At 38.6% G+C, this 27,503-nt stretch overlaps 3 protein-coding genes across 4 annotated transcripts; 1 reads left to right on the top strand and 2 right to left on the bottom strand.

The window, feature by feature from the left end:
* Positions 1-788: 788 nt before the first annotated feature.
* wtap (WT1 associated protein) lies at positions 789-10,686 on the bottom strand. 2 transcript variants are annotated; one of them, XM_088324850.1, is made up of 8 exons: positions 10,576-10,686; positions 8,068-8,105; positions 7,917-7,972; positions 6,967-7,025; positions 6,772-6,890; positions 5,773-5,951; positions 4,197-4,351; positions 789-2,723 (listed from the first exon to the last, which is right to left on the bottom strand). In XM_088324850.1, exons 1-8 carry the CDS (start codon positions 10,589-10,591, stop codon positions 2,179-2,181), a joined length of 1,167 nt encoding a protein of 388 aa, XP_088180976.1. In that variant the 5' UTR covers positions 10,592-10,686; the 3' UTR covers positions 789-2,178. The 2 variants fall into 2 exon arrangements, with proteins under 2 accessions (XP_088180976.1, XP_088180977.1); XM_088324851.1 differs by lacking the exon at positions 10,576-10,686 and adding an exon at positions 8,517-8,701.
* A 389-nt stretch (positions 10,687-11,075) lies between these two features.
* Positions 11,076-15,026, top strand: sod2 (superoxide dismutase 2, mitochondrial). The gene is made up of 5 exons (XM_088324852.1): positions 11,076-11,242; positions 12,798-12,994; positions 13,054-13,170; positions 14,413-14,592; positions 14,655-15,026. Exons 1-5 carry the CDS (start codon positions 11,214-11,216, stop codon positions 14,798-14,800), a joined length of 669 nt encoding a protein of 222 aa, XP_088180978.1. The 5' UTR covers positions 11,076-11,213; the 3' UTR covers positions 14,801-15,026.
* A 689-nt stretch (positions 15,027-15,715) lies between these two features.
* LOC148345999 (mitochondrial basic amino acids transporter-like) lies at positions 15,716-26,871 on the bottom strand. The gene is made up of 4 exons (XM_088325465.1): positions 26,524-26,871; positions 20,423-20,466; positions 20,232-20,315; positions 15,716-19,111 (listed from the first exon to the last, which is right to left on the bottom strand). Exons 1-4 carry the CDS (start codon positions 26,549-26,551, stop codon positions 18,344-18,346), a joined length of 924 nt encoding a protein of 307 aa, XP_088181591.1. The 5' UTR covers positions 26,552-26,871; the 3' UTR covers positions 15,716-18,343.
* Between the last annotated feature and the right edge of the window lie 632 nt (positions 26,872-27,503).

Genomic DNA, 27,503 nt, shown 5'->3' on the forward strand with positions numbered 1-27,503 from the left:
AGTACAATACAAAAATACCACCACACTAAAAGTAAAAAAACACAATATATTACGACATAATACCATAGAAGCAACTACAAAAATATGAAATACTAGAAATGCGACAAAAGATGCTACAAAAATAATATATATATATATATATATATATATATATATATATATATTTCTAAAATACAAAAATACTACAAACACAGAACAGATGTGCAGCAAAATTCTACTATGGCAATACTATAAAAATATTACGATAGAAATACTACAAATATAAAACTGCAAAAAAAACACTACAAAAATGTGTCTTCAGAAATACTACAAAAAACTACAATATTACTACAAAACTAAATATCAAATTTAGTACTGAAAACAGGGGCCTAATACATTATTTTGCTTTATTTGTGAGCAATTCAAAACAGATTTAATAAAACCAATCTATTTCTTACAAATATCAATATTTTAATGTTATCATAAATGTAAACATTTTTAACCCACAACTCCAAATAGTTGCTTTTCCCCTATTGGTTAAAAAATGTAATTAAAAAGAAAATAAGAAAGCGATATATATGACCATATAGACATGTATTTTTGGGCATAAGTAAAAAAGTGCGGTTTGGTTGATTTGAGCTTCAGTAGTTAGCATTCTTTTTTGTGCTTTTTAGCACTCGTTTTCAGTGATTGACCGATACAAAACCACACGCGTATTTTAGAAGTGAAAGTATATTTTATTGGAACAACAATGTCTATCAATCTATTAAGTGTCGTGTCAATGTATTGGGTAGTAACTCTTCACTTCCTTTGTATTAAAACTCTTTATTGGTATTTGATCAATACATGAAAAGGACTGTAGATTATGAACATCTCTTTAAAAACTACTCACAGAATCTTTTGAGTCATCCCAATTCAAATTGAAAAATAGAATCGGAAAAAAAAAACACGGCCGGCTGAGAACACGGATGCCGATTTGTGGAGTTGGGGGCGCGAATGCCAACGGTTGATTTGATTGGTCGCCAGGATGCAAAAATCAATGGCGACGAGTTTCGGTGTTCCCGAAGGTGTTTTACGACAAAAGCATGAGAAAAAAAGAAGGGCGTTACACTCTACGTATTTTTCATTTTTCATCTGTATAAAAAAAAAAAAAAAAAGCAATATTTGTTTTTAATGTGGCGAACGTTAGCGATCTGCAACCTTTTCTGTACCGCGTATTGTTTTTTTGTAGCCCGGCCCACTGACAAAATAAGGAATAACAATTATAATTACAATGATGAAAAGCCTAATTCCACCGTGTTATCACTAGATTACTAGGGCTCTAAATGACATGAGAAAAGGCATTGGATTTTGGCTCATCATCACTTTTTACTCACAGTATCGCATCGTCTTGCCTTATTCATTTTAAAGGCTCACGTGTTTGACAAATCTTTAACTTTGCTTTGCCCGATCTCTTTCCCATATTGCTCCATTATGGCACCACGTTGATCATTGTCGTAACAGAGCATTATGGGATTGAGTTCAGTCAAAAAAAATCACGTCGGTTGGATGGATCCCTTAACCATTATGGTCGTAGGGGCACGCATTCCTTTGATGTGTCTTGGGCAGGTACAGCATGGTTGTGCCCATCCCTCTCAAGGCCAATATATGTATTGTGTAGTATTTGCTGACAAAAAACAGTGCTAAATGAGCACAGCGTAGCAGCAAGATGACAAACATAGCGGCCACTAATAGGTATGGATTTTGCCGACCTATGAATATTTATAAAAGGTAACATTGGTATATTTTATGTATTTTTGCCTGTAATTGAAATCTTTTTTCTGGATCAAGTTTTTTTTTTTAATACCAGTCCGAAGCAATAAATCATACGCCCTGTCCCTTCAAGATTTAAGGGGCGAGACATTGGGTACTGCGAGTAAAAAGAGCGATGAGAAAATCGAATGCCTTTTCCTACATTTTCAACGGCAGTTTCACCGTCGCGATCCGGGTTCGATTCCCGCCGCATCCAAAGTCGAGCGCGTGTGATCGGCAGTATTTGACAAACGCTCGGCCGTCGCTCACATATACTAAATCGTTCAAATGCCGTTAATTTACCATTGTAATAAATCCCGGATTTCGAGAAGCATCGGGTAAAAAAAGAAAGGGCGGTACAGGCAAAAAGCAAAGGCTACCCTTTGTGTTCCCGACCACTGTTGTCGATTACAAAACGGCGGCTGAGTCCAGACCGTTTTGCGCGTGCCGTGAAGTCCTGGCTCCTTTGCCCACCTGGGCCTTCTCCTCGTGGGGGTCAGCGGTGGAGTCCGTGTCGTTGGAGTGTTGAGTCAATGAGGTCTCGCTGCCGGTGGGGGAGTCCACGCTCTCGTAGCCGGCACTCAGAGCCGGCGGCGCCCTAGCCCGCTCTGCGCCCTGCGCTCCCGACACTTCCTCAGAGTGATTGGAGAGTTTGGTCTCGGGACCGGACGCCGCCAAGTCGTCGTCGGCGCTGCCGATTTCGCGATACGGGACTCCTTTCTGGGAGGAAGATCCCTTGCTGGGTCCGTTGGACACCCTCCCGAAGTCTTTGGGGGCCGGGGGTGCGGCGGCCTGCTGGGGTTCGGTGGGCGGGGACGTCCTGCTGGGCCCCGGCCCCTGAGGCGGCTGGCTGAGTTGGTGGCGGGTGTCTTTGAGTTGCTGCTGCAGGACCAGAATGGTGCTCTGCATGCCCTCCACCTCCTCATCCAGCTGGATGATGAAGTCGTTCAGTTCTGAGGAGCATGGTCAACGAGCACGTTATAACGAAAACTGCAACGATTCGTCGATAATGTCGCCAAAAATCAATTAGTGAAGGAATTCCGTCGTTAAATATTGTCCGCAGACATGTTTTTACCTCAGACTGAGGCATACAGTCACATACACATGAACATTAGGTCGTATTATTAAAAAACAACATCTTTATATTTACAGACATACAAGTCAATGTGTCCACCCAACAGCTAAGGCTAGTATTTCAGCGGCTTGTTACATCGAAGATCTCATCCCATCTCATCTCATTAGCTGCACCGCTTATCCTCAGTTGGGTCGCAGGGGTGCTGCAATCATCAGGCAGTGGGCAGGGGCCACCCTGAACTGGTTGCCAGCCAATCGCAGGGCACACTGGGACAGACAACTCGCTTGCGCATTTACATCTAGGGACAATTTGGACAGGACAATCCACCTGAAAAGCATGTCTTTGGAATGTGGGAGGAAACCGGAGTGCCCGGAGGAAACCCACGCAAGCACGGGGAGAACATACAAACTCCGCACAGTAAGTCCAGTAGCTGGATTCGAACCCACACAGGAGGTTCCCAAGACCTTAGAACTGTGCCGCACACGCGCTAACCACTGCGCCGCCGTGCTGCCTTACATCGAAGATCAATTTATCAATTAAATCAAACTGAGGAAAGTCAAAAGAGCGCAAAAATGGTGGATGGATTGTCGTCAGGTCCGGGAAGACACAGACTCGGCATTGGGAGACAAAGCAATAGCTGCACCGCGGGTCCGATCTACATAACAACTCTCATCACTCTGTATATCACCAACGCCAGCTCCATTATCCATGAAACAGATGACCTGGAGTTAAAACTTGGAGGAAATCGCTACAGTCAGGACTGATGTATTTTAATCATCACAGAAGCCTGGCTCGAACGAGGATATCCGATGCTAGTATGCAGCTACCTAGCCCTTCTCTAAATTGCTTTGTGACAGAGAGAAGCCATCCAATTCTGTTGTACTTTTGTATAATGACAATAGACTACTCCACTGCGCAAGGGGACAGAATTCGATGTGCGACACTTAAAGCCTGTCTTTTTGTATCAAAATCTATGTTAAACAAGACTGTATAAACATTTACATCTTTCTTATTAGTGTGTCTGTGGAGGGTACGTTAACCGAATTCCAACATTTACAGATTTTTTTTTTTATAATGTTGACGGTTTGAGAGACAAAGATATTAATGACTAATGGATAATAAAAAAAAGTCAACAAGTGATAAGCCTGGCTACTTATGATTGACATTTTGGGCACAGTTCAAACTTCAGGCTTAAGCACCAAGTCTGACACATTCGGGTTTTTGCGGTGCTTTTCCCACCCCGCTTACACTGTGAGTAGACGGCTGGGTAAAATGTGGTCTTGACTACCGTCATGTTTTCCCCAGGTTGAACATTTTTGCAGGATTAAATGTGTTTTTTAACAGCACTCACCATCTTGGCTGCTCTTTAGTTCCTCACTGTACTTCTTCTGCAGCGCCAGCTCCGCCTCCAACTGGGCAATGCGCCCCTGCGACTGCTGCTTGCCCAATTCCTGGTTCTCCTGGATCAGCATCCGACACTTGGCCATCAGCTTCTTCCCTGTCTGGCTGCAAGGGAGACAAGGCTGACATCACGGGATGAACCAGGAGGACACATATCTGGCCAGAAGCAGACGCCATCAGCATTTAACAAAGAAAAATGTGAAGAGAAAATAGTTAGGAAACAATTCTATGTATTGGAAACGAGAAACACTCAGATGAAATGCCATGAAATGGAAAGTCCCTTCAGTACATTAAATCTTGGACATGATGCAATCCAGCTCGGTCCAATTGTCCACATAATCAAAACGCTCCCTCCTCCCTCTTTGTGAGGTCGTTGAATACAAAACAGCACAAACAAAAGAGCTGACAATAGTTAACAGTCCTGTGGAGTGTACAATCACAAACAATCAAAGACACTCAGGCCCTAAAAGTTGAACAATCCACGTTTGACTGTGAATCTCTTAGAAATCTTTGCTCAATAACAGCGTATAAAAAGATGTCATATGCTCTTCTGCTGGTATGAACAATGCATTATAACTTAAACATTTAAATTCATCTAGTAAAAATAAATGAGGTCAACGATGCTAAGACAGCCACCAATCACGCCTCACCTGTTCCCAGAGTTTGTTGGTGATTGGCTAGTACCCCATTAAGTAATGTCGTTTTTTTGTTGCCGTTGTTTTAAAAGATTACTCGAAATGCAGTGTCAAGTTGTGCATTGAACATAAAACTGATGATTAAAACCTTAGAGGCGCAGTCACTGGATCGTTTCGAGGGAGAAAAATGGTGAGTTTGCGAACGCGACACAGAAATAGAAGCAGCACATCATCAACTTTAACATCTCGACGTGTTTCCGGGTGGTAAGAAAACAAGTCACAAATGAAAAGAAACAGAAAACATGAGAAACACTACCATGAGTAGGCGGGGGCAGGGGTAGTTTGACCCACAAAGCAGGTGAGGACGTGGCTCCGCCCACAGTTCTAGTCTTAATTTTTTTTAACCTTCCAGTCGCTGAGACTTGGTGGTAACTAGACTGTCCCACAAGTCAGTACGGAATAACGCCAATTGTCTTTAAAGGCGTCCAATTACGCTTTTGCAGCCGGCCCCCCTCCCCATTTTAGCTGTTAACTGCCTGCTTTGAGCAGAGGAGTCTTTCCACGTGGTAAACCAAGTCTTCAGGAACAGTCCAGACTCCTTTCAGGCCTTTTGACGGCAGTGTTGGGGAGACGGGGACACAAGTGTCACCTGAAAAGATTGTCTTTTGCAGTTTTTTTTTTAGATAAAAGTTAAGAAAAGCAGCTGCCACAGTGCAGATCAAAACATTGTTTTGTTTGAGAGTTTGTGCGGTTTTAGTCAGTGTTCCCCCCCACCACGGCTCCTGCAGTGAGATTGAGGTTGGTGGGGGCGTGCAGAAGTCTTGACTTCTATTGGGGAGGTGGTGGTTGAGGAGGGGTGTTATTGTTTTTTTTTTTTTTGATTGTCGTTACCTATCAGGTGTAAATTTCCAGGCACTCAGTTCATTTTGGGCCTGCTCCAGTTTGTCTTTAGTCTGTTCCAGTTCGCCCTTCATTTTAAGGAAAAACAAGTTGATGGCTGGGTCCACCATGGATGAGCGCAGTTGGGCGGCGCTGGGCTGCTGGGCTTGCTTCAGGTACTGGATGTGCGTCTGGAGGGGACAAACAAAAGTTAGTGCCATAAAAAGGATATTCTATACTACTAAAACAATAGTATTTCATCCAAGGCAGTTCTTAAATTCTTTAAGTAAAAAAAAAAATGTGGGAGAGAAGCCAGGCCTCAGGTAAGAGGGGTTGATTGGATTTACTATATCTCCCGATAGTCTCGATCCAATACCTTGGTAATGCATGAAAAAAGATCCTATATTCTACTAAGTATCATATGATTAAATATACAAGCAGACATGTGAATTTTATATTTGTTTATTATTACACCGTTTCATAAGAATAGTTTTGAAAAACTCATAATGCAAGAACTAAATTATTTTGCATGAAATTTGACAAATATGTTTTATAAATGTAAAACACACAACAACGAAATTACTAATACAGAAAAATGCACAGTTCAAAGTATGACATGATTTGAAGGGGAAACTGGGGAGTGGCACCAAAATATATTTATATTTATTCATTTGAAGAACTATGTTTTTGTTTTGTTTATGTTCAGTGAATTAATAAGCTAATGGGTCATGGACAAAAATAAAAGAAGACTAAAAACAGTAATTGCGGCAAAATAACCTTCTGTCCTAAGATTTGCTTGAACCGTTTAAAAAGTCACGTGAAGGCTACAAACTCTGACCTTTAATAGAAATACTAGTTGAAACAAGGCTACATTAAAAAAAAGTTTGTGTTTTAGTGTCAGCGTGACTAATAATAATGTTTTGACCAGGCCCACAAAATAAAAACTACAAGCAAAACTTAAGTATAAAACATTGTTTCGCCTCATTGAAAGAATCAGAAACATATACGTACTGTGCACTCCTGCTCCTTGGTGGCAAGCCGCATGACCAAGATGTTCTCCCTGCGAGCAGAATCTTGCTGCTGCTGCTTGAGCTTTTCCTCAGATTCTTTCAGGCCCGTCACGTCGTTGGCTGCCGGTCCCAGAGAATAAAGCAAATGCATTAGGAGAAGGATACTCAACCACAAACAGAGCATATGTGTACTTACAACAAAGCTCTGCGTATTTGGCTTCCAGAACCTGGACGTAAGATTCATGCTGTTTCCACCTAATGACAGGGGGGGGAGAATTTGGTTGAGGTGATTAAATTGACAAGAGGGAGATCTCAAGACATATCTATTGTAGATTTTTCCGTTATCATTTAATCAGTTATGTGTTTGGCCAGCTAATAAACCAACCAATTTTGTTGTTTTGGGGAGTATTATCAATTTGCCATCTAACAGCAACAACACTGACCACAGCACAGAACACAAATGTGGGTTATGAAAAGGTAAGAAACATGTATTGGCTTATAACTACTGATTAGGATTTTAGAAAGACTAAGTTCATATCGCTTTTTGCAAGAAGATGATTACATGTAATGTTTTCTGTATCTCATAAAACAAATACGGAATACTCGGAGGATAAAATATTATATGTAAAGCAATATAACTTATACTGTGACACTGTTGAAGAAATTTAACTTTGTGTGTCTGATGTTGATCTTGACAGGCATTAAACCTTTAGAAACAGAGCTACTATTTCGCTACTGATGAGCACAAAGTAACCAGTTTGATATGCATTTTTGAATCGACTTGTTATTATTATGTAAACATTATATTAGTACAAGGTTTTCATTTTTTGAAGCCAGTACAACAAGCTCAGTCAACTACAATATTGTCCGTCTTTAATTAGGACACATACATCCATTATAGGCAACATTTTATGAATAACTTGGGGAAGAATTTATCATGTGCTCAAAGATACTGATCATGCCGCCGATTTCGCGAGCTCCACGTTGGTGACTGCTGATCTTTTATAACGACCCCAAAATGTCATAATGTTGGTGTATAGTGTACTAATTTCACAAACACGCGCACAGAGGTTTTACATCTATTTGTTATGATGACTTGTCAGTTTCTACAATGTTTACATGGGTTGAGTGTGTTTGAGTGTATACCGTGTACACAGCTCCTCTCGTGTCAAGGTCTTCATGTCAGATTCACTGAGGCGAACCTAGATGAAGAGACAAAAAAAATAACACATATTAGGAGTCATTTCAAGTGATTGATTTGGAGGGTCGATTGTTGCATTGGACAAAATAGGCTCACCTTTTTGGGTAAAGGCTCCTCGTTGGTCATTGTGAAATCTACAATGGGGAAGAGTAGGATTAGGTAATCAACTTATCACAGTAAAACTGCAGATTAATAGATCAAAGTTTTCTGGAGGTGGACTAGTAAAGACGAAGCAAGATAGCTAACACGAGCTAGCTATCTAAGTGCGACTGTTAAGCTAGTTAGCACGACACGCACTCCGAGCTAACCTTAGAGCTCGCCCGCTAACCTCGCTCAGCGTCGCCCTACCACGGGGTCCGACGAAAAGTCCTTAGACCGCGATAAAAAGATTAAATATTCGAACGTTATCAAAGCAGAGGTCGCCTGAATTTCGCATCCGTCTCGGCCTTCTTGTTCTCACAAAATGGCGGAAAAGGACCGACTCCCTCCCTTTCGCTCCTTTTCCTCACACGAAGCGAGGCCTTCTCCTCCCACACTTCACTTACCAGCTCCCGTTTGGGGCGTCGGTCTCCGGGTGACTGGGCTTAGGAAGAAATCGCAAAGACGAGGTTCTATTATATTTCTTAAGCGAGGAGCTCCGTGGGAGCGGGCGTCATCTTGTCGACAGAAGCGGAATGGAGCGAAGGGAGAAGCAAGGGGTTGCCGAGTCACACAAAGAGAGAAATGGAAAACACGAGGTGTCACTTCGTCACTGTTTGTTTGGTATCATGTGTGCACTGTTTTCCCCCCCTAATCAATTATAATCGTTTGCATGGTAACATTTCTGCACAATTAATACTATTTTCCGTCACAAATTTTTACCTTTGATCAGTGAATTTCACTTTACTACAGCATGGGACCAGAATCTCACATAGAAATGTGTGAGTAACGATATCAATAGTGCTGATACAGTAGACCCCGGGAAACGGTGGTCCCGTCTTACAACGTTTTCCCTTTACAGTGTAGAGGGAGTTTTTTTATTTCTGCACTGATCGACATCAACAACGATTTATTTTGTGTGCACAAGAGCTGGGTGGGTTGGAGTCAACGTCATTGTAGAAATGCGGATATGCTTCTGGCTGAACTACCTCCCATTTTTGCCTCTCTCACTTGTTAGTTTCATCCAGAATATCCTGTACTTTGTAAAAACATAGCGAGTTGGCGATAGAATATTGTATCTGTGGTACTGTATTTATTCGCTATTGATCCAAGGCTTGTCGTGGTGCTAAAGGGACAAGCAAGAAGTTGATAACCATGGAGACAAAGCCTGCGACTATTCAAAAATACGAAGAAGACACACGGATCGTGACCCTCATTCATGTCGTATCCCTGGGGTCTACTGTACTATCCTTTTCACGGTATCGGTACCCGAGATACCAGTAACGGCAGCCTTCTGGTGCCCATTTGACCATTAGGAACCTGAAATTTAAAAGTATGCGAAGTTGACGCTAAATTAATGAAAGGTATTTTGTAGTTTTCTCAAAAAATATTAGTCATTTTTGCAAAGGCAAGGAACTTTCAGAAGAAAAATAAAAACCTGTATTCACCCCCAAATGTGTTGGTGATATGTTTTTGTATTTACATTTATAAACACACATCCTTAAAGGGACAGTGTGTATTATCAAGTGCCTCCTGGTGGTAAAAAAATGTATTAAAAAAGTATACTGAGTTCACGTGCTTTTGCTTATTATTCAAATATCATATAAACATACATTTTTAAAATACTCTAGGTCTAGAAATTAGCATTTATTTTAGGGGACATGAGCCTCATCTAGTAGGAGCTGACATAAATGTCAGTCATCTTGCTGCTACAGGTACTCAAAAAGCTCAAGCAGGCTGGGCAAAGAAATGAGAAGTAAAATGGTGCGTTTTGGTCACTTTGTCTTCATGTTTTGAATTCTTCTTTGTGCATTGTAGCACTCGTTTTTCAGTTGCACTACACCCGGGGTCAGCAACAAGGGTCTCTGGATATATATAAATATGTTGCAGTACACCATAAAGCAACATGAAGTGGTCAAACAAATCACACTGTCCCTTTAATATAAGAGAATCTAGAGCAGGGGTGTCAAACTCATTTGAACTCGGTGGCCACGCGATAGAACAAACATTCTGTTGGGGGCCGAACTACTAGATTAAAGAGAAAGAAAAAGAGAGATAAAGAAATAAGAGAAAGAGGGAGGGACAAAGAAAGAAAAAGAGGGAGAGAGCGTGAGAAACAAAAGAGAAAAAGTCGTGAGAGAGGGGTAAAGAAAGAGGAAGAAAGCAATCAAAAGAGAAATAGAAAGACAGAAGGAGAAAAAAGAGAAAAGAAAGCGCTAAGGGTATGAAAAGAGAGAAAAGGAAAAAAGGAAGTTAGAGCAAAGGAGGTTAAAAGACACAGAGAGAGAAAGAGACAAAGAGCAACAACGGAAGAGAAAAAGAGAGACACATAGAGTGAAAGAGACAGAGGCAGAGTGGAAGAAAAGGGGTGGAGAGAGAGAGAGAGAGAGAGAGAGAGAGAGAGAGAGAGAGAGAGAGAGAGAGAGAGAGAAATAAATACAAGTACGGTGTCTTTGTTTGAGGCACCTGGCTTTGGTAACATCAAGTTGACATATTTCAACCTGCAGCTTGTTTCTCTCTTGCGCTTCTCTGAGTGCTGTCTCGCAGGCCGGATTCAATCGCTTAGCGGCCGCCTGTTTGACACTTGTGATCTAGAGGGTTTTTCAACGGTATTTCCGGGAAAGCGGCAACCATCTTCGTGTCTCGTATGATCTTTGATGTTCTGTCTGACGTCTTTACGTTTTTTTGTGATTATGTCCTTTAAATTATCGAAAATATTTTCAAAAAATATTGCACAACATATAAAGTTTTCTTTTCTATATTTTTGTTTAATAATCCTTTTAAAATCGATGACATTTTAAAATAATAATATAACAAAATAAAAGTGTGAGTCCCATATTTTGGAGTATAGAAACACCACAACAAATATTTCGCAAAAAATACCACAATGATATGATTTATAAACGCAATCAAGACATACAAATCTGAAAATGTTAATGATGCTTTTTCCTCCCAAAGGATTTCCGTGAACACCCCCGCTCGGCGACAATGGTACGCTCCATCGCGGCTGTCAAATTGAACTTGCCCACCAATTCGATTCAAGGGCAAGCTTTGAAACCCTACCAAACAGAACAGGTTCGATTCCCGTTTCGACTGTCATCAACATGCTCTGCAGAGTTGCTCAAATGCGCAGGTAAAGTCAACGGCAATGCATAAAACAGTGCCTAGCTTTATTGTGTCCACGAATTAGCCGTGCGCTCGGAAACTTCTTATGCAAAGCTAGCCTAGCACGCTAACAAACTGTTTGTTGCGCATTTAGTTATTATAGACTCGCGAAACAGATGATGATCTTGTATAATGTCCACAGTTAACTTTGTGCACCCATCAGAATCATTTTTTGACAAATATATTAAAATAAAATCCACAAAAGTGATTGTATTGATCATTATCAGGTACTTCCAAGTCAAAAAGCACATGGATGAGAAAAGGACTTCGCGTACATGCAATATTGCGTAGTGTTTTTTTTTTAAACCTCACCCCCCAAAAAATGTCAATATTGTTGACGTTACTTTTATAATCACAATAATCGTTGAGACAAGTTAACAGTCACCACCCGGGATCCGTTCTGGGGTGGGAATCGCAAATGGATATAGTGGGGGATAGATAGATGCTACCCCAGATATAAACATTAAAATATTATACAATAAGTAATACTTATGTGTAATATACATGTAAAGGAAAACATTTTTTATTCACCTTTGGTGGGTTAGCTGGTGAAGTGGAGAAGCAGGTGGATGCAGAGGGGAAGTAGACGGTGTAGTAAAGTTAAAACAGATTTAAAAACGTCCACTTGCGAGAGTTGTGATTCAATCAGATGATTTTAATTGCCTCCTTATTCGTAATAATTATCCAGATCGTCTTGGTTATAGCCATAGTCCTTAGCAAAGGTACCCATTTGTATGCTTTCTTCATATATTCACAGGCTTTATTTCCATGGTTATCATATTTTTGCTTCTCCCTTTAACATCACTGCTAGCCTTGGGGAATATACATCACGAATGCAGTACATTTAAATAGAGTATTGTATCAGCAACTCCCAACGTCTTTACAAAGCACACGAGATTCTGAACTGTGTGAAAAGAAAGGTATTGTGAGAAGTAATTCAGCCAATTGTATAGCTATATTTTCATGCTGGGCTGCAAACTAATAGTAGACCAGGATTTTATATGACGTCAACCAATAGCAGACAAGAATCTTCGAGACGTACCTCGTCTTTCGCACGATTGGCGCAAAGTTTGGTGTCATATAGTGGGGAAAAAAATCGTACTGGAGGGGTGGGGGTAGACTGTAATTTCAATCCAATTCAACACTGCTCCTCATGTCAAGTCATGTTTATTTGTATAGCCCTTAATCACAAAGAGTCTCAAAGGGTTGCACAGATCAAAGACTATTGCAAACTATAGACTATAATGACACCATCCCCTGATCCAAAACCTACATAAGGGCAAATGATGCACAGATATTGTCATTATAAACTATAGGTTATTCTTATGCTATATAATAGAAGTGTGTTTTAAGCTTAGATTTAAACATTTCCACGGAGGTTGCAGATCTAATCTCAGGGGGAAGAGCATTCCACAGCACCGGAGCCCCGAATGGAGAACGCTCTCGAACCTGCGGTTCTTTTGGCTCCTGGGATCACTAGTAGACCAACATTTTCAGAGCGAATGTGACAATTTTCCTTCCAGGTGCGCCGGCAGTTTGAGCCAAGCCGCTCAAGCGTGCAGACAGAAGCACACGCTTCCCGATCTCACGTACGACTACGGCGCACTAGAACCTCACATCAATGCCGAGATCATGCAACTGCACCACAGCAAGCACCACGCTACCTACGTCAACAACCTCAATGTGGCCGAGGAGAAGTACAAAGAGGCCCTGGCTAAAGGTAGATGACAGGTTGTGAATTTTGTCCGTGGAGAGGAAAAATATGGAAATGTTTTCTAGGGGATGTGACGGCACAGGTCGCCCTCCAGCCTGCTCTCAAGTTCAATGGAGGAGGTCACGTTAACCACACCATCTTCTGGACTAATCTTTCTCCCAATGGTGGGGGAGAGCCACAAGGTAACTTTAGAGGGTTAGCGTTACTTTTGATTAGGCAATGGAGGAGAAAAATAATCAATGCATTGGAAATAAATATTTAAGTAAGGAGTAGAATTTAAAAATTGCCTTGGGGGGCTTTCTAGTGAAGGCTGTTACGACCAGTTGAAAAAAGGCTTGACAAGAAAATTTTTAAAAATTCAACAGGTTTTTAAAATTTCCCCAAAACCATTAGAAGCCTTTTTAGTTATTTAAAAGTATATAAAAACGTTATTTGTATTTTTTTTCGTTTTTTATTTTGTTATTAAATATTGATTCTTTTATTTTTTTATATTTTTTTATTTTTTGGCAATTGTAACTTTTTTAGAAAGAGCTTTTTATAGCAACGGGTGTCTTCAGTTCAAAAATAAATAAATAAAAAACGTTAGAATCTACTGTATTAAAAATTGTACAATAAGCCCCCCCGGAAAAACGCCGTCAGAAGACATTTTTAATTATTTAAAAGTACTTAAAAACTTAATTGATATTTCTATTGTTTATTTAAATGACTTATTTTAAAATGTTTTTTATTTTTATTATTTTTTTAAATTATATTATCGCTTTATTTCTGCCAGTTTTAACTTTGGGTATGGACTTTTTATCAAAACAAAATTATTAGATAAACTGAAGGAATCAACTGCATGGGAATCTGTTTCTCCAATTCAGAATGTTTTTTTGTTGTTGTTGTTTTAATAAGTTAAAAGTATTTAAAAACAAAGTGTTTATATTTGAATGGTTTGAATTTATTATTATTTAAAAATGTTAAAAATGTTTTTGGGTCTATTTAATTTATTCATTTAAATACACACACAATTTTTTTAACTATTTGCCAGTTTTAACCCTTGAATGCAATTGTTTACTTTTTATCTATCTTTGGAAATGTATAAACGGCCTCTGTATAGTTTAAAAAACAGGTATTTTGTGAGTGTATTTTAAAATAAAAAAACACGCTCAAAATCCTTAAGATTATTAATTATTAAGATTATTTATACTGGCATAAACGCATGAATACATTCCTGCCATGAAAAGGGTGCATTAAGCAACAACAAAAAACATGAAGGAATATGGCCTCTAAATTGCTGATAATCTTTCCTGTGACTGAAAAGGAATATAAATTCTACCTCTCATAAGACTGCAAAATGGAAGAAAGTTATGGGAACCTATTAAAAAGACATACTTTCCTGCCCTCTACTGGTGAAACTCCTCACTGTTGCTTTTGTTCTTCAGGGGAGCTGATGGAAGCCATCAATCGGGACTTCGGCTCCTTCCAGAACATGAAGGAGAAGATGTCCGTTGCCTCTGTAGCGGTCCAGGGTTCTGGCTGGGGCTGGCTTGGCTACGACAAGCAGGCCGGGAAACTTGGCGTCGTCGCATGCGCCAACCAAGATCCTCTGCAAGGAACCACAGGTGAGCATCATGGTGTGCAAGGTCCTTTTCTGAAGAAACTCAAACTCTCTTACGAACCCAAGGCCTAATACCTCTCCTGGGCATCGACGTATGGGAGCACGCCTACTACCTGCAGTATAAGAACGTCCGCCCGGATTATGTGAAGGCCATCTGGAACGTCATCAACTGGGAGAACGTGAGCGAGCGTCTGCAGACTGCCAAGAAGTAGACACAGCTGCCTGGATGTAGATGGAAAATCGTTGCAGAGCATTTGGACAGATAATTATGGAATATCCTGCAAGTGACTTCAGCTTCTTGTCTATAAAGCGCACACAAAAAACAGACTTCATGTTGAAAACTGACCATACGTGACACTTTGCGGTTGTCATGAGTTTTATGTCAAGTTGCAGAGGAGTAATTATAATGTGCACTATAAATAAAAATAATTGCAGTTATTTGGATGTTTTTTTAATTATTATTTTTAAATATCCTGGTGCGTGACATTACTCAAGATGTTTTAGTGCCATTTTTATTGCTGAATAGGGTAATTCTTTTACATTTTTAGTGCAGAAAAAAATATCTTGCGTAACTTTTTTTAGTTTATACATTACAGCAGTTTAGTCACTAAGCTAGCATTAGCCTAGCAAAAGTTGACCCACGTCACGTTACTCATTCCGTCGTATCTCGCAACTACAGCCTACACTTGGCAATTAAACCAAGTTGAATCTCCAAGTAAATGAAATCAAAAAAATATGTTAATATTTAACTCATTAAATCAATTTAGAAAATAATCTAGCATTAGTGCTGTAAAAGTTGACTTCACGTCACGTTACTCCTCCCGTTGAATCTCGCGAGAACTACAGTTTACCAATATTTAAATTAATGAATTCCCATTTTAACCTCTTGATAACTTAGTGGAGAAAAAAAAGTTGATTTCATAAAATGTAACATATCACCTTTCAAATCAGTTTAGTAAATAAGCAAACAACGTTGTGGAAGTTGACGTTACTTCTCGTATCTTCTCGCGAGAACTACAGTATCTCCTTTACTCGTATTTACGTCATGCTAATATAATTTCTAGCAATCCATATCCTTTAATAAATTTTTTTAAAGCAACAGTGACAATTTCGAATAGAAACACACATTTGTTTCAATCATTTATTAACGCGATTGATAATTCCAACAAAATATACAGTACTGTATATCTAATCTCCCCACGAGGCAATACAATATCAAGCTGTACATTTGTGACATTCAAAGAACGCAAAAACGTATTTGTACACTAGCAAGAGTCTCCAAAGTGCATTTTCCGTTACCACGATTCAACTTAAAGCAACCAAAACCGCTACAGCTCAAATAAAGATAATATGGAGTTGTCATGATTTTTTTTCTTGTTTTTTTTTTTTAGCAAAATTGGTCTTAGAATAATATTAAATATGCATCTTACCACAATAATTGCTGGAGGATAAATGCAGACAATCCCTTTTTCTCAGCATTATTGTTTTTTTGTGAGTTTTTCACGTGTAAGAAAAAATCCAGAGGAAAAGAAATAAAATAGTGCATTTTGTAAGGTGATAAGTGCTTTGATACCAAATATAGAAAATGTCATTTGATGCTCAGCTGATTGCATAGTGCAACTTTTTCTTTTCTTATTCCAGCATTCAGGATTCTAGAAGCAGCACGGGATACAGTCATAATCATTTTAGTATTTTTTTCCAAAACCATAAATATGTTTCACTCAGATACATTCATGAGAAAAAAGATAAATATTTCACAAATATTCCAAGCTACTCAATTCCTTTTGGTCCCCCCAGATTCCGTTTTAAAAAACGGACATTAGTTCTATGTTTAATCGGATGAATACAAAATAGCTGCAACAATAATCAATCATTGAGATTTGTTGTTCCTGAGCAACAATGTGCTTTGTCCTCAGGAAGGCGGATACTTTTTTTAGGGCCACAGACAAAAATATAGATTATTCCAATGCAAGAGTTTGCACTGTTCAATACTTATAGAATTCTTAGACGATACCAGTCTGAGATTTGGGTTCTGGAACCACATTTTAACAGTTGAGGTATGTAAAATTATACTTGATTTTCGCCTCTCCCCAATTTTTCAGATTTGTATTTGTTTTGCCTTTATTATAATTACAATGTAAACATGAAAGGTAAAACAACAATAAATAAAATGACAAAAATATTTTTATATACTTTATCCATACATAAAAATATATAATCATTAAAGAAAACCTATGCACTATGTTGTTAAAAAAACGACATTACCCTATTTTAACTACTTATCATCCTTATAAAACTGCCAGAAAAATGATTTTTTTCACATGATAGCAATGATATATTAAATAATTTAATAAATTAATCATTACTATTTGTATATTTTTAAATTATATGATTGAAAGAAATAAACATTTTTCAGGAAAAACTACACATTGTAATATAAAAAAGATGCTTAAAAAGAATAAAGCAAAAAAAAAAAAAAAGTTATCCAGAATTAAATATTTTTTATGTATTATCTTTATTTTATTACTCAAGTAAAAGAGACAAAAATGGAGATATGTCTTCCTCACATGATAGTGACAATTTAATATTACACCATTTAATCAATCATATTTTAAATACATGTGGGAGATAAACCCAAACATATAATTATATGAGTTTGTTAATTTATGCCTTTTTAGATCAAGAACTTTGAAATATTGTTCTAAAATACACAATTACCCCCTCCTACAGTTTTTTTATATTAATCATTTAGCTCTTTCATATTTTTTGAATGTGGCCCCCCCCCAAAAAATAATTTACACGGATTAAAAAGGAACCCTTCATACATTATATATTTTTAGTCAACTCACAACAGTTTACAGATATTCGATATATGATATTGCAGGATGACCCTAAAATATATTCCAAGGTCAATCACATAGGACTTTTTGATAACCTTTAAAGGTAGATAGTGTAATATGTGACCTCTAAATGGCCCTGTATTGTCTAGTGCGGACAAAACACAGTTCCAAATGAGCAAAGCGTAGCAGCAAGATGCCAGTCAAACATGGCGGCGACTATTAGGTATGGATTGCGCTATGTAAAAGAAATACAGATTATTCAACCTCCATCCATTATCTGCACCGCTTATCCTCAGTAGGGTCGCGAGGGCGCTGCAGCCCATTCCAGCTATCTTCGGGCAGTGGCCAGGGGACACCCTGAACCGGTTGCCAGCTAGTCGCAGGGCACACAGAGACAGACAACTCACTCGCTCATTCACACCTAGGGACAATTTGGACAAGCCAATTAACCTGAAATGCATGTTTTTTGGAATGTGGGAGGAAACCGGAGTGCCCAGAGGAAACCCACGGGGAGAACATGCAAACTCCACACAGGAGGTTCGATCTCATGACCTCAGAACTGTGCCGCACACGTGCTAACCACTGTCCACCGTGCTGCCCATTCTTCAACCTATCAATATTTATAAATATTGACATTGGTAATGTAGTACCTGTAATTTTGTAATTTATTCAAATCAGTTTTTTTTAGCTGAATGGAGTTTTTTTTTGTACCACAAGGAGGCACTCAATATTACACACTGTCCCTTTACATGCTCATGTCCAATGCTACAGTTACATTTGACGACATTTTTCTCAAATACAGTATTGATTTTAAAGACCCTCACAAGAACCCGGTTTTGTTACTCGCCTGTCCCTAATATAAATACTCACAAAAATACAAGAATAAAGTCTTTCTGGGAAGACGTGGATCAGCTTTCACAGGCCGGAGGTCTGTCCTTGAGGGTGGGGTCCCGATTGCTGCGGTGCCGTTTCGCATTCGTTGCTGCCTTGCTCGTGCTTGCGAGCGTACATGAGCACCAGCGTGACGGTGGCGAAGGTGGCGGCGTTGACGGGGAAGGCGCGAAGCAGCGTGGAGGTCAAGCCCCTCGTGAACACCATGTAGCCCTCGCCGCGCACGCTCTGCCGGATGCAATCCGCGATCCCGGCGTAGCGGTTGACGCCGCCCACGCCGTCCGCCTGCAGCCGCGACTTGATCACATCTACCGGGTAGGTGGACAACCAGGAAGCGATACCAGCCATGCCTCCGGCGAACAGCAACTTGGGGATCATGAAGCGATCTTCGGGCTCGCAACCCAACTTCCGGGTAAGCACGTCGTAGGCCAGGAAGTACAATCCGAAGGCCGGCGTCTCCCGCACGAGAGTGGTCACCATCCCACGGTTGATGCCCCATACGCCCTCCCGGCGGTAGATGCGCACCAGGCAGTCCAAAGAGTTCTTGTAGGTCTTGCGGGTGGAGGATTTCTTCTCGCCCGAGCCTTGCATCTGCAAGCGGGTTTTGGCCAGCTCCATCGGGCAGCAGATGACGCTCTGGATGGCGCCCGCAGCTGCGCCCGCCAGGAACTGGTTGGTAGGCGTGTCCTTGCCCAGGTAGCGCATGGTGTTGCCCTGCACGCCGAATACGATCGCGTTGATGAAGGTCAGGCCCATCATAGGAGAACCGATGCCTTTGTACAAACCCAACATCTGTCGGAAAAGACGCTTTGATTAGGACTTAATTGACCTACCAACACCTAAACTCTCAGACTTAACAGGTCCAGATATAGGACACTACGTTTTAGAAGGGTCTGCCTTGGGAAAAGCCTGATCCCCCCTGTTTTCACCCTGTTCATGCTATACTTACAGAAAAATGCAAAGATGAGCATGAAATCACTCTCTACCACCCCTCCCTCATTTCCTGCTTCCTAATGTAATGATTAAAGTAAGATAAAAGCAGATAGGTGCACTGAAAAAAATTGTAAAAGCTCTTTGAACTAAGTTGGCCATTGTAACACATACATGATAGAGAAAATAGTCTACTTTCAACTTTGGTATATAATGAAATTAAAATGTTTTCTTTTTTTTTTAATTATGTTTTTCAATTAGTCTTTTGATTAACAAATTCATTTTTTTTCCTTATACCTAATTTGGAAAAGAATATATTAATTGAATGAGTAATTAAAAGGGATTTTTTCTCAAATGTCAATATTCTTTAAATAAAAACATCAGCGAATTTTTTCCCCCCCTCACACAATTAATCAAATTAAATTACATGTAAAAATTGAAGAAAAATCTTTTTAAAAGCTTATATCTATGTTTTACATATTTATTTATATTTTTAACATTTTTTTCAAATCCAAAATAAACATGTGTTATGCATTAAATAATTTTACAGGAGGAATGAATAAAATCTACATCACATAAAGTATAAAGAAAATAGCCCACAAATTGCTAAAATTAGTTTCAATTCAGTATTTTATGTCCATAAAAGTACATTCATTTAAATATTTGACATAACAAATGCAACACTAATGTAAAAATTGCAAACAAAAAATACACCTTTCTTTAAAAATAATATTAATATATATTAATGCCACAAAATTGCAAAAATGTAATCTTAATTTTCTTTTTTGGTTCATTATTATTTTGGAATATTAAGAGAGTATTTAATCCAAACACTGCCTCAAATATTTCTCTCTCTGAATGGAAAAATAGGGTTTCAGATTCTTTTGACAATCAATTAGTTGCTCAATAATAGTTTATAGACCGGAAATATTCATACAGAGCAAATGACATATTTTATGATGTAGGACAAGTTGGTACGTACGGATTCCTGGCGAATGATTGACTGGAAACAGTGAATGGTGCCACGGTAGACTGGTTTGTTAACATTCTGAACTTGAAGTCGGACCTGGTGGAAAAACACAAAAATGCGTTTATCAATTCACCAATGACTAACATTTCCTGTGTCAGTGACATTTTCATGGCAGTCAAAGTAATATATCGAGTTTCTCGTACCTTCACTGTGTCAAAAGGGTGACCGACAAGAACTCCAGCAGCACCTGAGGATAAAAGCGTAAAAAAACATATTGACTTATCCCAAAGTATGTCAATATAATTCAATACGATTATATTCAAAAATATCCCCAATTTTTCAAATAATTTTGCAAGGGAAAATTGCTGTTTTATTTCAAGCAACAATGCCAAATATTATGAATATTCATACAAGATATGGACCCATAACTATATAAATAATCACATGTATTCATTTATTGTTTTTTTTAATTAATAAATAAAATGTAAAACATTCAGTAAAATAAAACAAATATTTTAAGATAAACCATGTAGAATTATATTATTTCTAAAATTCAAAAAAATTGGAAAATAGTTTCTTTTCCTTCAATGATATATTTTTTTAAAAATTACAAATATTTTGGGGTAATTTCTTCTAACAACAACGACAAAACATAATTATAATAAATATATATAATAAATCTGATAGTATTCCTAAAAAATTAGGACCCCAAAATTTATGAACTATAATAGTCGATTTTTTGTAATATTTTTTCTTTTGAATCAGTAAAAGTAAATTCAATTGAGAACAAAGCATATAGAACTGGTTTATTCCAACATACATTAAAAATAATGCAAATATGTATATATTTTCAACAAGATTATGAAATAAATCAGATTTTTAAATAGAATGTTTGCAGAAAAAACATTTTTTTCCAAACACTTATTACACTTATTAAACATGTATTAATACTTCTATAAAAAGTTAAAAACCTCAACAATTTATATATCAACATCTTTTTGTAAAATAAATAAATCAAATAAACATTTGAAAAAAATGAAATAGAAAACTATATAGAAGTAGATTTATATCAACATACATTAAAAATAGTCCAAAACAATCTTCAAAAAATACTATAAAAGTGATTCGTCAAAAAAGATTGCAAAAAAGGTTTTTTTCAAGCACCAAATCATTTATGATTAATATTTATATAAATTTTTTCAGATTCCCTTTTAGTAAAATAAACCCAAAACAAAAGCAAAACATAAAATAAATATGTAAAAAAATGAATTTAAATGAAATTGAATCAAATAAAAATAAACTAATATATATATATATATATATATATATATATATATATATATATATATATAATGTGTAGAAGTTAAATTCAAAAATTGAATCAGTAAATTATAATAAAATTAAATCACGTTCAATTGATTTGAATAAATTCCATAAAATTTAATTCGATTCAATAAAAAAAAAATATCATTCAGTAAATTGCAAAATAATTCAATAAAGTTTAATTCAATAATGTGATTAGTATTTTTATTTAGTCATTTTCAAATCGAGAAAAACAATTCTCTTTGATAGTATGATAAGGATAGTGTTTTTCCCCATGATCATAAAGATAAGGTGTGTCAACTAATAGTTTATTTCAGCAATGACAACCAAGTTTGAGGTCACCTGATTTTCATTCTCTTTTAGTACGCAAGCGCCTTCACACCAAATCAAAATACACCAGTACATTCTATTCCCAAGGCACCTAATGGAAACTCAAGGAGACAAAAATCATCTTTTATTTATATAATTCACAATTTTTCATTGAATTTTACAAGTTTTTTTATACAAAAATAAAATAAAAATCCCACCTGTAAGGGAAATTATGGTCTATCTTGTATTCTATATTACTTTTATACATTTATATTTACTCAATAATTGTGCAGTTGCGTTTCCGAGTTGTTTTCCGGAGCGAGCGCCTCCAGAGTCAGGAGCGAGGGTTTCCTAGGCCAAAGGACCTTTGTTTCCACAGCTCTGGAGGCTCCCTATCTGTTAACAAAGAGGTGCACGGAACTCTTTTGACTAACCCAAACAACCCAAGAACAGGAGCATGAGCTTCCCAAGCCAAAGGTATCTACAATTTGGAGGCCACTGGTAATTTTCCCGAGACTCCAATATATGTGGGGGGAAAAAAAAACACTGTGACATATGCGATTCCTGCCTAAACCAATTAGAATGTGCTTACGTGCATGTGTTTTATTCTATCCTCCAATAGGAAATCCATGATATGGTATAAGAAAGAGGCTCACGCTTCAGTCTGTAGGATTATTTCATCGCAATCCAAGAACGCAATTTTGCCTTGTTTCAATATGCTTGCTTTTCTTTAAAAAACAAGCTTGATTGGAACTCAGAAATCTCTTATTTCACCTGGACATCGTTTAAACTTGACACCACCCCAAACAAACCAAACGACCAACAGGCAAAAGAACAGTTCATTATGTCGAAAAAAATAAAATAAACAATACACTAAACCAGGAGTATGGAGTTCCAGATTGTGGTTGTGGTTCAAAAGTTACCAAAGTCATTCCGTTTGATTTTTTTCCTGAATAAAACCCGAACCAATATGTGAATAAGACACAGCCCCTAAAAAAAGAAATAAAACTGTGATGATCCCAAAATGAAATCATGGTGCTCCAAATAGCCAGTGCCAGATCCCGGCTCTCAGTAGTAAACAAATGCCTGAAAGCCGATCCTGCTTGCTCACTCGACCTACTTTGAAACCGTCAAGGAAAAAAAAAACCGCCAGCCATTGACAGCATTTCAAATATTATTAGAGGGTGTGTGAATTCCAAACATGTTTTGCGAAAGTTAACTGACTAGCACATGCTGCGGCACCGTACAGTTGACAAAGCAGACTATTGGTCAGAGGAGGGGTGTGCGCACAGCCCGGCCTATCACGAGGGACTTGTGTCAACCCAACACAGCATCAGCTGATGGCTTCATTTTGTTCTTTTGCGCTCATATTGACCGGAACCACCCCAGACAAGGGTATAACCTTGATTAAATTTGATATGTTATTACTATTATAAATATCCATCCATTATCTGCACCGCTTATCCTCAGTAGGGTTGCGAGAGTGCTGGAGCCCATCCTAGTATTAAAAATATACACATATAGAAATAAAATGTATGAGAGTCGACTAATTTGCTGGATTTTCTCTTTTATTCGATCTACTTGAAGTGAATCTTCCATTCTTTCTTTAATATCAATAAGATTAAAAAAAATTGAATAACCGTAAAATCCGGACTATAGAGCACACCTGATTATAAGGCGCACCCACCTCTATTTAAGTGATTTGCCACTTATGTACTTACACGAGCCGACCTCTGTACAAGCCACGTGCGCACGCATTATAACTTGTGACACAATCAAAAGTTTAACTCAGACCAGGCTGTAAGTTACACGATTGTAACTGGTTTGGTTTGAACAAATTTATTGACACTAATAACAGAAAACAATGACAATCTCAACAGCAATTAAGCACATTAACAATATTATATTTCAATATGACGTTTAACAATAAACAGTACTCAATCTTAGAACCACAATCAGCATCATGAACGGAAAATGATACCCGTAATTAACGTATGATGCAGACTTGTAAAGTCCGGGTTGAAAGTAATCCAAGGAAACAAAGTGTATATTTCCAAAGTTAAGGGTGGGAAAAATATATATCCCCTATTGTCTGCTGCGACAACAGACAGATCTACCGGTAACTCAGCTTTACCCCACTTCCCATCAGCCCGCGTTTGCTCCGCCCCTTCTTTCTGATTCGCTCGTAGAACACATATAAGAATAAATCTCTAAAATAAATACATTGCAAAAATGTATAGTTGCAAATACATATTATACATGGTTACAGATATTTAGGAAGAAAGATGGTACACTGAGAGAGTTTTCAAAGCTTTAATAATAATAATAATATAACTTTCATCCCAAACCGTGCCTTTGAAAGGTACCAACACGCTAGTAGGATCACGCTCGCATTGGTGTCTGTCAAAAGAAAGCATCCCGTAATTGTGAAGTTCACAGTAGATCACCCTCAACTTCCTTCTCATAACTATTGCCATCAAGGCGTCTTCCTCATTATCAAAATATACCTTAACTTTACAAACAATGTATGGATAAACTTAGAGGTTGCAGTCCATCCTGGCGCACATATTTTACTGGTTATAATCTTACCTTTGATACTCCAACGCCGCTGGTGGCCGTTAGAAAAATTACATAAATTGGCAGCTTCACTAAATAATAATAATAATAATAATAATAATTTCCTTGTATTGTCATTCTGTGTAACAATGTACACAGAACGAAATGTCGATTGCACCTGACCCGTTGTAGCGAGTCGATGCAGCCGCAGCCAACAGAGGGCGCCGCCGACCACTTTTTAAGTCTTAGGAATGACTCGGCCGGGGCGCGAACCACCGACCTCCCAGTCTCAAAGCGGGAGCCTTACCATCTAGGCTACTGAGCTGGTATAAAATAAAATGTCGATTGCACCTGACCCGTTGTAGCGAGCCGATGCAGCCGCAGCCAACAGAGGGCGCTGCCGACCACTTTTTAAGTCTTAGGAATGACACGGCCGGGGCGCGAACCACCGACCTCCCAGTCTCAAAGCGGGCGCCTTACCATCTAGGCTACTGAGCCTACTAAGCCGCAGGGCTGAACATTTGGGAAAAAAGTAATGGCTTATAGTCCGGAATTTAAGATATCTATATTAATATAACTGATTTAAAATAAATTGTACTATCTTCCTTGCTCGAGCTGGGTATCGCTAATTTTCTGTCAGATTGGGTTCACTTTGACCTAATCCGATAAATATATTTTCAGAAAATCCTTGCTCCCATTTTAGAGGAGCTGCACGGAATTTGAAACTGTTTGTACTCGCTGCTGCCATCTCCTGGCTTCTGTCATCATTGCAGCCGTGCATTTCTCAGACATGCTTGTATAAACTCGTCTTTTTAAAAAATCTTTGTTGGGGTTTAGGTTGGTCGTTCGAAATGTACTCTAAGAAGCCTTTCATTCTTTTCACCATTTTCATACTACACTAACAAATGGAAACAAATAATACCTGCTGGGATGTCGCTCTCGGGCACTGTGTCCCACTTCTATTCCTTCTACCTAATGTGTTCTACCCCGAACAGCTTTGTGAAAAGTAAGATGAAAGTTGATCAGATCAGTGGAAAGTGAAGCATTAGGGCTCTTTGAATTAAGTTGAGCATTGTTAACACATACATAAGAGAAAATATTTTTCTTATTTTTCAACAACACCTCAAATGACCACCCTACCTACCGGTACTTGCTCCTTATACATTTTCCTAATACTTTATTTTGAAATGGAAATATTTGAATGCCATTGATCTATATTAAAATATGTTTTTAGAAAACCTATTTGCGTGGATTTTTTTTCGGGTATTTAAATATCCTTACCACATTTGTCTTATATTTCATCGATATTATTTCCGGGCAGCACAGCGGCGCAGTGGTTAGCGGGTGTGCAGCACAGTTCTGAGGTCATGAGATCGAACCTCCTGTGTGGAGTTTGCATGTTCTCCCCGTGCTTGCGTGGGTTTCCTCCGGGCACTCCGGTTTCCTCCCACATTACAAAAACGTGCATGTCAGGTTAATTGGCCGGTTCAAATTGTCCCTAGGTGTGAATGAGCGAGTGACTTGTCTGTCTCTGTGTTCCCTGCGACTGGCCGGCAACCAGTTCAGGGTGTCTCCTGCCCACTGCCTGGAGATGGCTGGGATGGGCTCCAGCGCCCCCGCGACCCTACTGAGGACAAGCGGTGCAGATAATGGATGGATGGATGGATATTGTTTCCCTATTACAACAAACTTAGTTTTTTTTCGTACCACTCACTTTCAGACATTCTGTTATGCATTGAAGTATAATTTACACGAGTACACAATGAAACGCCTTAAATATATACGAAAAATAGATCAATATCCGGGTATCTTCTTTACTGTATAGAATATAACAGGAGCCACTCTGCGCATGCGCTCCAAATGTAAACAAACAGAGGAGTGTAAAGGAGGCAATTGAACACTTCATTCAAATTCAAACCAGTCTTTCTGCTAAAGTGAGACCATAATTCAAGGATTAGCAGTGGTTTGTCCAACAAAATCCTTCACACCTTCCAGTGCGTATCTCTAACGGATTTTATTCGAAAAACCCCTACTCGTTTAAAAAGGTCGTAATCCGAGCACGAAGTTGCATCACTTTTGATTAAAAGAAAAATATTTGGAAACTAAAGCCACTTACCCCCAATGCAGCCAGCCACGAAATCCATCACTCGTCTCCTTGGATTGTAAATAATTGTCTTCCTTGAGTTAAAAAAACACTTATTCGTAGTTTCTTTTCTACGATAAATTCAATCTACTTCCTGGACGCTCGCGCGCAAAATGATAGCCCTCGTGACAGCGTTTCGACTAATTATAGCTAGCACCGCCGAATTTCCTCGCCTTTTAATTAATCCGGATGTCAATTCGAACCACTAATTTGTAACCTGTTCTTGTGTATAATCATTAAATTGTGGCGTGACCTTTTTTCGTCCCTCCCTAAGCGGGTTTGACAGCTCCTCAGTGTCCCCGCAGAGGTTGCCTTGGAGCAGGGAGCGTCACCGGAAGTAAACTCACCACGGGGGTAGGGGAGGGATTTGGCGGCGTTCTGACCAATCAGGGGGAGAGATTGCAGCCAACACCTGCTCATTTGATTGGCGGATGTACTGCTTGGGCTGTGATCGGGTGTCTGAATGTTATCACGAGGGTTGGGTAGGGTCACTTTAACTGGATTACTTTCAATTACTTTTGGATTACTCCAATACCAAATATGCTAATAAAAGACAAAAGAAACTAAATATGAATAAAATGACTACATTTTGTGCAGGCTTGGGGAGTAACAGAATACATGGAACGGCAAAAATGATGTTGGCAAGCTGTTTGGATTTATTTTCATTTCGATTCTGTCGCATTTTAAGTTAAAGTAACCCTACCCAATCCTGGTTGTCACTGACCAAAGAGTCTCGACTATCATACAAAGTCATATCACGTCCTTGCTTTCTTTACCTTTCTGTTTTTTTAATTGCTGTTAAAAGTGTCGATAATAACTCATATTGTTGGGATATAAAATAACGAAATTGTGTGTTTAACTGCGGTTAAAAATGTCGAAAAAGTTGTTAAAACGTCATATTGTCAGATATAACGAAATTGTGAATATGCTTAATTGCTGTTCAGATTGTTGAG

The sequence above is a fragment of the Urocampus carinirostris genome, chromosome 20, assembly GCF_059441175.1.
Source record: "Urocampus carinirostris isolate Australia breed hairy pipefish chromosome 20, RoL_Ucar_1.0, whole genome shotgun sequence".
NCBI classification, from domain to species: Eukaryota; Metazoa; Chordata; class Actinopteri; order Syngnathiformes; family Syngnathidae; genus Urocampus; species Urocampus carinirostris.